The sequence below is a fragment of the Podarcis liolepis genome (genome assembly GCF_965112155.1).
Source record: "Podarcis liolepis genome assembly, chromosome: 3".
Taxonomy (NCBI): Eukaryota; Metazoa; Chordata; class Lepidosauria; order Squamata; family Lacertidae; genus Podarcis; species Podarcis liolepis.
Window position 1 is genome coordinate 112,721,310 of NC_139557.1, and position 12,287 is coordinate 112,733,596.

The window sequence follows — 12,287 nt, forward strand, 5'->3', positions numbered from 1 at the left end:
CTGTGGCCCTGTAGATGCTGCTGCTCTGCACCTCCCTTCATCTCTGACCACTGCATGCAACCTGGGGCTGCTGGGAGAGGCTTCTATGTAGATTTAAGATTATGCATTCTTGCCTTGGCACAGTACTTTCGACTTAAAAGCACGGCTTACACAGCACCCTGGGAAGCACCGACAAGAAAATGCAGCAGAAAATGCTTGGTGGCATTTATCAGGGAAAGGGAACCCTGAGGGCCATGTTACCTGAATACCATGTTACCTGTATACCTGAAGGAGCGTCTCCAACCCCATCATTCAGCTCGGACACTGAGATCCAGCACCGAGGGCCTTCTGGCGGTTCCCTCATTGTGAGAAGTGAGGTTACAGGGAACCAGACAGAGGGCCTTCTCGGTAGTGGCACCTGTGGAACACCCTCCCTTCAGATGTGAAGGAAATAAGCAGCTATCTTATCTTTAAAAGACATCTGAAGGCAGCCCTGCTTAGGGAAGTTTTAAATACTTAATGCTGTATTGCTTTTAACATTTGATTGGGAGCCGCCCAGAGTGGCTGGGGAAACTCAGCCAGATGGGCGGGGTATAAATAATAAATTATTATTATTATTATTATTATTATTATTATTATTATTATTATTATTATTATTATTATCATTATCATCATCATCATCATCATCACCACGGACAACCTTGCAGAGGCCACATGTCAGCAAAAGGGGAAAGAAGGTGTGGCCAGATGCAAAAGTAGGGAATGCACGAAAACTCCTTGGCATAAAAGAATGCATTCCAGTCACAGAAACACCAGAGGTTTTGCACGTAGCCCTTTCCATTCTTCAAGGTAGACAAAAGCACTCAAGGAGTGTGTGGAGAAAGGCCCGTGAGGTTAGACAGTCCTGGAGGGCTGCAATCACTTGTTCACACACACACACACAGAGCCTGAGGTCCCCACCCCCCGGCATGTATACCACAATCTGAGGCCTACAGTTGTTGCAGAGTCTTTGACAAGGCCAGGTCATTCTGCACATCCATAACAAAACATTTTCTGGTGCGTAAGCTTGCCTTTTCCTCCAAAGGGTTAGAAACCTTGCCTTCCCTGCAATGTGGCTGCTCATCACATCGCTTAAGAGCCACTAGGGAGTTGTTGTTGTTAAAAAATCAACCCCTATTTCAGAAACTGCATAGAAGTCTTACTTATACAGCAACTATGGGCAAAGGGCTGTTTCTGCAGTACTCTGGCCTATCTCAGAACCGGCTGCAAGTCTCAGCAGATGTTAAAGCTCAGATAAGATACCTAAATCTCTTTCCAGGCAAGGGCCCTTGTATGTCGTCTTCTTCTTTTTAAGGCTGTAAGCTTAAGCAAGAATTCTTCTGAGATAGGACAGGGTGCATCTTACAGGAAAGTCAGTCCAGCAGGCAGGCTCAGTTACATGAACCAATGACAACACAGCATTGCAGAATTATCCCTGCCCATATGGCTCTGCCATATAGTTAGCCAAGAGCATGGGGGCCACTACAGGAAGCAGACACCCCCAACACACACATCTCTATCTTCCGTCAACAAGAAAGAAGCATTTCCAGAGTTTCCAGCCAGGCAAGTGAGGGTGTGTAGCAAAGCCATGAGGAGTATGACCCAGGGAGAATTCCAAGGGCCAGACCAAACGTCATGGAGGGGCACATTTGGCCCTTGCACCTAAGGCTTTTAATCCTGTCATATTGGGCTAAATGGCATTAAACCAGCCTCTCTCAACCTTGAGTCCCTGGATGGCATTGGACTACAACTCCTACCATCCCTAGCAACCAGGACCAGTGGCCCGGGATGATGGGAGTTGTAGTCCAACAACATCTGGGGACCCAAGGTTGAGAAAGGCTGTGTTAAACCAATATGTGATTTGTTATATGCCTCCTCAAGTGACTCCTACTATATTTGGCAAGAAAAATAATCAACCCCAAACCCAACACTGAACAGCTGACCCCTTAACACAGTTTGAAGATACTAAAGATAGGAGCGAGTCCTGGGGCAGAATAAGACTGGCTGGGCCATATGTTTTGGCGAATTTATACTGTGCTGCAATCGCTACAGCAGATCTTGATAAAATCACAGTATGACTGAAAACTTTTCAGCAAACCTCCTGCTCCTCAAAAGTCTACTTTGCCGTCACTGCATAGCTGGGAGTTCTTTTGATCTGCCATCATCACCTGGCAAATGGTATTGGGAAACTGTTGAATAGTCCCTCCAGCAAATGTGACTGGCATCTTCTAGGCTGCCTGAGTTTCCGAATTTAAGGAATGGGACAGTTTCCACTCCCTCTTTGGCATTTTAAATATGGCTGACCGCAGGCCTTTCCCCAGAAGAGGGTGGGATGCCAAAGATACTGCAAACCACAGAGAAATCTTATCTAAAAGTCATTAATAAAAAAACTCCACACACTTCAGAGAAATATCTTCTTCCGTTTGTGGGGGAAAAATACATAATTTGCACCTCAGCATGAAAAGATTCTAAATCAACTTTGGGTTGATGGCTTTCCAGATGTTAAAAGGTAAAGGGACCCCTGACCATTAGGTCCAGTTGTGACCGACTCTGGGCTTTACTGGCCAAGGGAGCCGGCGTACAGCTTCCGGGTCATGTGGCCAGCTTGACTAAGCCGCTTCTGGCGAACCAGAGCAGCACACGGAAATGCTGTTTACCTTCATGCCGGAGCGGGACCTATTTATCTACTTGCACTTTGACATGCTTTCGAACTGTGAAGTTGGCAGGAGCAAGGACCCAGCAACGGGAGCTCACCCCGTCGTGAGGATTCGAACCGCCGACCTTCATGATCGGCAAGCCCTAGGCTCTGTGGTTTAACCCACAGCACCACCCATCCCGTCAGCTCCAGCTAGCACGGCCAATGGTCAATGATGATGGGAGATGTAGTCAAGCAACATCTGGAGGATACCATGTTGACCATCCCTGACCTGGAATGCTAGAGTAGACAGATATCTGTTCTTATACAGCAGAATTCCTCTGGTGTTCTTAAGCCTCAAACAACTGCAGTGGGGAGAACAAAACGATGCTAAAGGTTTTATTTTGTTCCAACTCATCTTGAGTTCCACAGAACCATCCTTCAGGAATTTCCTTTTACTTCAATCTTGCTTTATGCTGCTGACTGCTGGGAGAAAGCATTCAGCAGAGCAAGAGAGGACACTGGCTTGAATCTTGCTAAGGCAACACCAGAAATTGGACCAAGTCAGGGAGTTGAAATTTCAACACCCCAAAGTCGCCAGTGAGCAAATTCTATAAGTCAGCAAAGCAAAACAGATGGGCTTCAGTCAATCAACAGTATCAGGTAGTAACTCAGATTTTCTGATAAGGAGATAGTTGATCCTCCTCCAGGGCTGTTGAAGACTCCCATAGAAGTGGCTATACCAACACTGGAAAACTTTGCTCAGATCATCAACCTCTCAACTGGAATTATCCAGTAGCAAGAAGTTGTAAAGTGGCATTTAAATGCACTCTAAGGTGGCCTTTTTGCAGATGGAAAATAAAGTAGTTAAATAAGAAAATAAGTGGTTAAATATTAAAGGTGTCACGTCCACAGCCCTACGGTATCAGCTACTCTAGCCTAGATCTAAAACCAATCATGGTTTTAGATGGGTAAAGAAAATATCCAAGCTATTGTCTATTTCAGAAGCACTTCCTACGTGCTCCACTTCATATAAACCTACGTGGTTATGCAAGTCTTTTGAAGCATGAAAGAACGGCAGAATGCTAAATCAATGAGCTGGAAAGGAACTGCAGAATATTCCCTTGTTCAGGGCAAGAATGAAGACTTTACTGACAGCTGAAATTAATTTTTCATATCAGAGGGTTTCTTCTTCCTCTTTTGCCAGTTGGATCAAAGACTTTTATTCTATTGAAAGTATTATGCTTTGTCAATGTTCACAACATTGTATACTCTCTGCACAGAATCCATGGGTGGGGGCCATCTGAAGTACAACACACATTCACAACGTTTTTTGGTGGGTGCCATTTTTAATGACCCCCCATACATTTTTAAAAGCCAATGCTTCAAATTGCTGAAATCCTTTTCCAGCTGTAACTTTTCTTTAATGAAAGCCTTGTAACGCCATAACGCTATTATGCCAGTTTCGGTATTATGGTGCAATGGAGTTCAAACACCGTAACACTATAAAGTGGGAATAATTAAACCACAAACATCATAGAATTATGGTGCTGAATATCTTTTTTTAAAAAATCGCTGGGGAAGTCTTTTTACCAATAATGAAAGGATTAAAATTCAAAATCATGGTCATGAAATGGAACCCACCACAAATTTTATAATGAATGTGTGCTGACCTGTGACAGGTCCAAACTCATGTTCAAAATTTTCCCTTTTAAAAAGGCAGAAGTGCAGCTCTAAAGCAGCCTTCCTCAACTGGGAGGGGGCACTGATAAAGATGGGACTTGGAATTCAGACGGAAGACAAATACCAAAAATACTAGATGATGCTGTTGGGTGGGTGCCCACCCAAACTGTGATCAAACCATGGCAGTTCCACCTTAAATAACTAGTATGGAAGCATCCCAAGTCTCCTGCTTCTGGCCCAATAGTCAATTATATTAATTGCTTCTAAAGCAACAAATTTCAAATATGCCTGCCTAATTTAAGAATAGGCATAAATACTGGGAAAGATTTACAAGGGAACTGAAATCCAAATAGGCCCACATACCCCTGGTGGTCGTTAGAACCTCTAACGTGTGGGTGGGGAACTTGCTGACCTCCATGTGTTGCTAGACTACAACTCCCATCACCCCTTCTGGCTGGGGCTGATGGGAGCTGGAGTCCCAACAACGTCCAAAGCAAGGGCACAGTTCGCCATCCCTGCCCTAAAACCATACAGCCACATCTCTGCCCGCCTCACATGCTTTACTGCATTTGACAAACACCAGATGGTCCTTGAGGTCAACCTGGACGAGATTCCCTCCCCTTCTGCAAGTATATACTCCGGAAAGGTTGGAAATAATGGAAGTCTCTTACCTTTAGCGAATCCACCAAGTCATCCACTAGGAAGAGGCGTCTGAGCTCCTTAACTGTGTTGTTGAAGTGGCCAAGCACCATATGGCTGTATTTTTGGACAAGCTCCTCAGACACAGCGACATCTTTATCCAAGTAAGCCCTAAAAGAGGGAAAGCGCCGTTCATAACATTCGACTTGGCAGCACGAGATTCTTCGAGCTCTCCAAGCTCTCTGCCAGAGCACAATGGAGAAACAACAGGGAAGGTCACGGTGCTCAAGAATTGTACAGATGGACAAAGACCCAAGCGTGAGGCGCTCTATAATTTATTCACAGCAGTGAAGCTGCCACGCTTAAAACCCTAGATCTTTCCAAGAACAGGCACAATTAGTTCATTAAACTGCACTTAAATGGTAGAAGCAAATGCCTGGCCACTTAAAGTAGGTAAACGAAAGGTAAAAAAATAAATAAGACTGTGCCTTTTTGCACATGGAAAGGCAGGCTTGGCAACTAAAATCAAATGTCCTTTTGGCTAGATATAACTGGAGATGATGTCCTACTCAGTCCAAAGAAGAGCCTTTGTATTGAAACAAAAAAATCAACACTCCCACAGCTTCACTGCATTAAGCAAACCCATTTCCCAGAATATCGCAACCCTCAAAGTTCTACTTTCATCCCACTAACCTCTTGCCAATCAGCCCAACATATTTTAAATATTTTTAAAGAGGAAATAAATACTTCATCCCAGCCCAGCCCTTCAAAATTGCCTCTGGGGGTTAGGAGAGCATTTAGCAAGCTAAAATTTTCACCCTGTTAGAACCACCACTTTAGCACAATGTCAAATTCCTCCCATTTTATCCTATTTGCAGAAATGTGGCATCCTTGAAGTTTTCAAGATGCTTCTTAGACAGGCATGTAGCACCTGCCGATTCTGCTTGCACGATGCTTTTCTTGTCGTGAAAGGTACCTGATTTTAAAGCTACTGCAAGTTTCACAACTGCCCAATTCAAAAGTGGTGGCATTGCTTTTGAGATGGTTCAGTGTTGGCTGTGTAGGTTCCAAAGCTACTCAAATGGCCAAAGATTATGAAAGTATTGATATACAATACCAATGCAATATAGTGTAATGAAACATTACTGTACTGAAGTGCATTGTGAAATTATGATAAATGCCTTAGGATCTAAACCTACCTGGGTAAACATGTAGTAGTAGGAAAGAAAAAAGTAATTTTTTCTTTTCTTTTTTGCACTAGTGTGCATAATTTTTATTATGGAGATCTGCAAGACTGTTGGTATGTGGAGAAGGGCACATACCAGCATGCATTGTGAAGAAAGCTAGGTGTCTGGTAAGCCATCTTCCAATGGATTAGACTCCTAAGTTAGCACTGAGTAAATCTGTTGCTCTGTCAACCTTTAATTGCTTCCATTAAAACGGGGCTGGCTGGGAGCTTTACAAATAACTTAAGCATAAACCTTTGCTCTAAAGAGTTTTACAGCCCAGAGATAGGAGGTCAGGGAAGGGGAAGAAGCAAATTTGCATGCTGATCAGCAAGAGCCGCTGTATGGCAAGCAACCCAAGGGACACAGTGTGCACAAGGGTGGCAGGGTGGTGGTCATCTGTCATGGATGCTTTAGCTGGGATTCCTGCATTGCAGGGGGTTGGACTAGATGTCCCTTCCAATTCTTCACTTCTATGATTCTATGACCATAGATGATGTGTGGAAGTGAGAGCTGGACCATAAAGAAGGCTGATCGCGGAAGAATTGATGCTTTTGAATTATGTTGCTGGAGGAGACTCTTGAGAGTCCCATGGACTGCAAGAAGATCAAACCTATCCATTCGGAAGGAAATCAGCCCTGAGCACTCACTGGAAGGGCAGATCGTGAAGCTGAGGCTCCAAGACTTTGGCCACCTCATGAGAAGAGAAGACTCCCTGGAAAAGACCCTGATGTTGGGAAAGATGGAGGGCACAAGGAGAAGGGGACGACAGAGGACGAGATGGTTGGACAGTGTTCTCAAAGCTACAAACATGAGTCTGACCAAACTGCGGGAGGCAGTGGAAGACAGGAGTGCCTGGAGTGCTCTGGTCAATGGGGTCAAGAAGAGTCTGACATGACTAAACGACTAAACAACAATGACCATAGCTATCTCCCTCTGCGCATAACAGGGGAAGATATTCAACTAATAGCTGATGTGTCAGCTTACACGTCAACTAACATATAAGCCCAATGCCGAAGCACAGAATACCAACATGGTGACAACTTCTGTACATAGACAGGAACTTTCTCCATTTTCAGCGCCAGCTGAAGACGTTCCTCTTCCAACAAGCCTTCCAACACCTTTATTCCAACTGTTCTGGATCTGAATCAATATTGTTGTTTTAAACTGTTTTTTTTAATATATATATTTATAGTAGTTGTTATTGTTTTTATATGCAATTGTTTCTACCTGCTTTAATATACTGTGTGCCATTATATCCTTTAGAGATGCCTTGTGTGAAGTGATTCATGAATGAAGCAAATAATTGCACAGGCTTCCCATTTGCTTCCAGGCCAATTCAGGGTGCTGGCACTGCTCCTCTGTGCGCCTGCCTGCTCACAGGCAGGTTTAACATACTGAAGGACATCGTCCTCTTTCCATGCTCCTCCCAATATAAGCATGCAGCTGGAGACAGACCTAACCCTGCTTTAAGTCGTTTACATACTGTCCTCTTTTGTATATTATTTACTACAAAGCTCAATGACTAAGCTCTTTAGCAATGAAACGTCGGATTACCAGAACGACGTCCGAGCACTGGTATAACACAAGTGGACTCTTTATTACTGCGTTTGCAATTGTTCAAGATAAAATATATTTTGGAAAGAGAAGAAATGAGCACTGAACCACTGATATATGACAAGTGGACTCTTTAATTACTGTGTTTGCAATTGTTTAAGATAAAACCTATTTGGGAAAGAAACTACTTTTGCCATTTTTTTATGGACGTTTAGTGTTTGTTTACAGATAGTTGCCTTGGTGATATTATCTTGTGTCCATTGCAGTAGTCGTTGTATCATCAACCTGTTCGTTGTTTCAACTGCTATTTAAGGTTATCAGCTCAGGCCCTGCTCTGCATCCTTCCCAAAGTCTTCAAAGGTACCACCAAGGCATCCGAAGGCAGATAGGTAACATTTAACCCCTGCAATTCAGAGCCAACACTAAAATCATGGCACTCCAGTGAAGCAAACCGGCAGTGTTCTACATGCACCTAAGATTACTCAAAGAACAACAGGAGCTGCTACCTGCAAGACTACTCCATGCCAAAGCCCAGGAAGGCTGAAAAGGAACTAGGGCTTATCCACACTTACCTTTCCTCTGCTCTTTCCAGGCATGACCTGCAATTTAAAGCTCTCTGAGTGCCCCTTTTATTTGTTCCAGAGCTTTCCCTGCAAAAACCCGCTCTTTAAAGCTCAGTCGGAGCAAATGTCAATCCAAGGGAAACCCAAATTGGTGTTTGTTCCAAGACTATGGTTAGCCCAGTGAAGACACCAAAGCAAAATAGAAGGAAGATCACAGATATGTGCACAACTGATACAAAAGGGAGCCTACTGAGACTATCCCTGAATAGAAAAGGAGTGGGAGAAAGTTGTTGTTGTTGTTTTAAGCTAAAAATCTCCACTCAAGGGTCAGTTTAGCTAGACCCTAGTGACTGGCTTAGGGAAGCCACTACTACCCAACCTCCCTATCTTTAAAATGGGATTAAATGGCCCTGCTCTACATTAATGTTATAATTATCCTTTGCAAAATGCAAGCTTGGCCAACCATGGTGTGTGAAAGAGACATGTTTGCATTTGCGGGAGTACAGCTAGGGGTACTTTTTTGAGGGTAGCGAGAGACCCCAGTGCCTCTACATGTGAACCTTGATTGAACAGCCAATGAAGCTTACAGACTCATTGTTGAAACCGTGTTTATGGAAGACAATCTTACTCGGCTATGAGTGATTGCCAAAGAAGAAGAAGAAGATCATCAGAAGACCACAGGAAGCAGCCTTATGCTGAGTAAGGTCATTAGTCCACCTTGCTCAGTACTTCTATACTGACTAGCAGAGCCTCTCTAGGATTTCAGACAGGATTCTCTCACAGCCCCCAGAATTGTACCCATGACCGCCTGCATGCAAAGCAGATGTTCTAGCATTGAGCTACAAGAGTACATGGCAACTAGTGTCAGGCATCAGGACAGCTAGAAGGACTTTTTCAGTAGAGATTAACAGTGGGTTGCTTAATTTTGTCAATGTGAGATGTTTAGGTTAGTTACTTGTTTATATGGCAATTTGAACGTTGTTTTATGCCTTGCGCCTATTAGTGAATTTTGTAGGTTATTGATGAGAGCTGCCTCAAGCAAGGATTCCTACGGATATGTGGTATTACAAATGAACTAGTGGTGGTAAGGGCAAAACAAAGTCTTGCTTGGAGGGGAGTGTACAACCTCACATCCTCTCCCCTTAACAACTGATTGTGGGTACGGTGACACACTCACCTAAATGGGTGGCCTTCCTCAGACTTCTGGATTGCCTGGATAACTCCCTTGTATATCCTAAAACTGATGGTCACAGACAGGAGGACCAAGGCAATGTAAGCGACCACACTCACAATACTGAACACCGTTAATGACAGCAGCAGGAACAAGCTGGCTCCAAACACCACGCCCGTCTTCTTAACGTCTCGCCAGTAAAGGAGGTCAACAACTAGAGAGATTTAAAGAGAAAGGAGATTAGAAGACATGGTCAAAACAATATAGCCTCAACTTTTTTCCCCACACACAAACACACAATGTATATATGAATGCACTTCTAACACACATGAATAGATAAAAACACACTCATGCATCAAACGTTGGCGATTTTCTCACGGAAATTTAGTGCGTGGTGCCAAACACCACGATGGCTCAGAAAAGTTAATAGACCCTGTTTAAGTAGAAGTCAGAATAACAGTACAGGGCTTGCTTTTCCTCATATGCCGCTGCGATGACAGACAAGCCAAAGAAGCACCTTAACCCTGATGGGGTTGTTGCTGCCCCCACCAGGCCTGGAGTATAATTTCTCTCTCACCTGCTCCTTCAGGAAGAGACCACTTGGCCCCAGGTGAGCAGAAGGAGAACGCACTTGCCATCACAGCAATATAAGTTGTCTCTTGTTATGGGTTTGATGAAGGCAGCAAGCACAGCGCAGTGATGCTCATTTGGGTTTGAGGTTCCCAGGAATCGGAATAAGCAGGCTGGCACTAGCAGTGTACGGATGGGGTTTTCAAAACTGCTATTCTCAAGAACAAGGCTGCTTTCCTCTCCTACCAGCACAACAGGTTTCCATCATCAAGGCCAAAATACAATGGATACAATTTCCAACAGGTCTTATCTCACAGGGGCAGACAGAAATATATTAGCAACAACACCCTTGTGCAAAATACGGTGTAAGGAAGAGGGTGCTCTGTTTGCACATGGGAAAAGCCAGGTCTAAACCCACTCACCAAGTCATGAAGCCCTCCATGAGTTATGGCAAACAGAACCTTGGACAGGGGAAACTGTGAAGTTCAAATCTCACATTCAGTCATGGCACTCACTCTGTAGTCTTCCCTACCTAAGAGGTCACAGCTGGGTTGTTCTACGGGCTAATACAGAGTTCTAGGCTCTTGGGAAGAGGTGTGGAACACAAATGTAACAAAGAAATCTGCAAACCATATTTGGCATATTGAATACAACATTCCTACCGCTTTATTCTCTTCCACTGCAACAGCATACAGTTGTGATATACCCCAGAGTATAGAATATAGTATGGAATGCCACATTGGATATTAAATTCAGGAATCATGTAGCCCAAGCACAGGCCCTTGGGCACATTTGTATTTTTGAACCACAGGCACCACTCCCTCTGGCCACCCCCGAAACGGAGAAACAGAAGTCATGCATAGGCTCATTCCACTTTTCCAGACAATCTTGAGTAAAAGTCAGATCCAGTAGAATTAAATTGAGCCTTGCATAGAGTGCATAGGGCTGAAAGAGGATGTGGGAAAGAGTGTCACTGCTGGCTCTCTGTGTGTCACAGCAGTATCATCAATTATGCTTCTGTTTTGTTTTTCTTGACAACGTGTAAAAGTATCAGTGATACCCCAACCACATTGGACTACAGTTAAAGGAAAGCCTCAAATATTGGAAGCATTCCATTATTTAAATTAGGCAGTGTTTAAAGGAACAGGTCCAATTTTCTCCAGAGGATTTTGTCACACTGAGTATTTTGTTTCTGTTTATTAAAAATGTTTCTGTGCCACCATGTCTAGAACTCCTCCCCAATGCTAATAATGACTGAAAACAATTGTATAACGAAAGCCAAACCAATGAACTCAACATAGGGGTTTTTTAAAATAATAAACCACAGCAGCAAACACACCATAGGACCAGCTTGCATGCAAACCAAAAGCCTTTTCAAAGACACCTTTGCCTTGACAGGTGACCCAGTCGTAGGTGACTTTTTATTTTTGCAAAGTGAGGAATGCATACACTCCTAACTGTATGGAAGCCATATAAACAGGAGTCTCAGGAACCAGAACACAGGCGTCTGGCTGCCTTAGAGGGATGATTCCAAACACACCTGGTCGACAAATTAACTCGGGAAAATACGGAGGGAGCCAATGGCTGTGTTTGGACACAACACTAAACCGAGTTCTACATGACAAGGGCTGCAGCCTGTGACTGCCCTTAAATAAGCCAGCTTCAGAAACCATAGTTTGAAGTTAGCTTGTTTGAAACTGACCATAATTAGTGACGAACCACAATCCCAGGTTCCAATACAACGAACAGAGATTAAAGGAAACTGAAAGTAGTCCATGCCAAAATCCTCCTCTGGGTTGTGCGGGAGATAGGGAGGGGAAGAGCGAGAAACCTGAGACTGGCTGCAGCTTACTTCTGTAACATGAAACCATGGTTTAGTATTATGTCTGAAAGCAGTCACTGAGTGCCTTGAACCAGTGTGTGTGTGTGTGTGTGTGTGTGTGTGTGGTTTGTTTTTTCTGCCATTATCTCCTATAGCTTAAGTCACAAATCCCAAAATACAAGCCTGTGTGTGTGTGTGTGTGTGTGCATAAACATTTAAACCTGGGATTTTTATTTTTTAGGTTTTTTTATTTGAACAATTACAACACTACAGTCGTTTTCTAGGTCACAACTGGTACAGTTCTTGAGTAATACGTACAAGATAAACTGCCTTTTGCTTCCTTTTAAAATGAAAGCCAAACGTATCCACTGGCAGAGACACACAGAAGGGGATTCTGAACAGC

At 43.7% G+C, this 12,287-nt stretch overlaps 1 protein-coding gene across 6 annotated transcripts in view; it reads right to left on the bottom strand.

Moving 5' to 3' along the window:
* RTN4 (reticulon 4) overlaps nucleotides 1-12,287 on the bottom strand; it is a 62,253-nt gene that overhangs the window by 9,921 nt on the left and 40,045 nt on the right. For all 6 annotated transcript variants that reach the window (XM_083494140.1, XM_083494137.1, XM_083494139.1 and 3 more), the window contains 2 exons: nucleotides 9,499-9,706; nucleotides 5,008-5,146 (listed from right to left, as the gene is read on the bottom strand). In XM_083494140.1, the coding sequence (XP_083350266.1) occupies nucleotides 5,008-5,146; nucleotides 9,499-9,706 (347 nt within the window). The remainder of the gene's footprint in view (nucleotides 1-5,007; nucleotides 5,147-9,498; nucleotides 9,707-12,287) is intronic.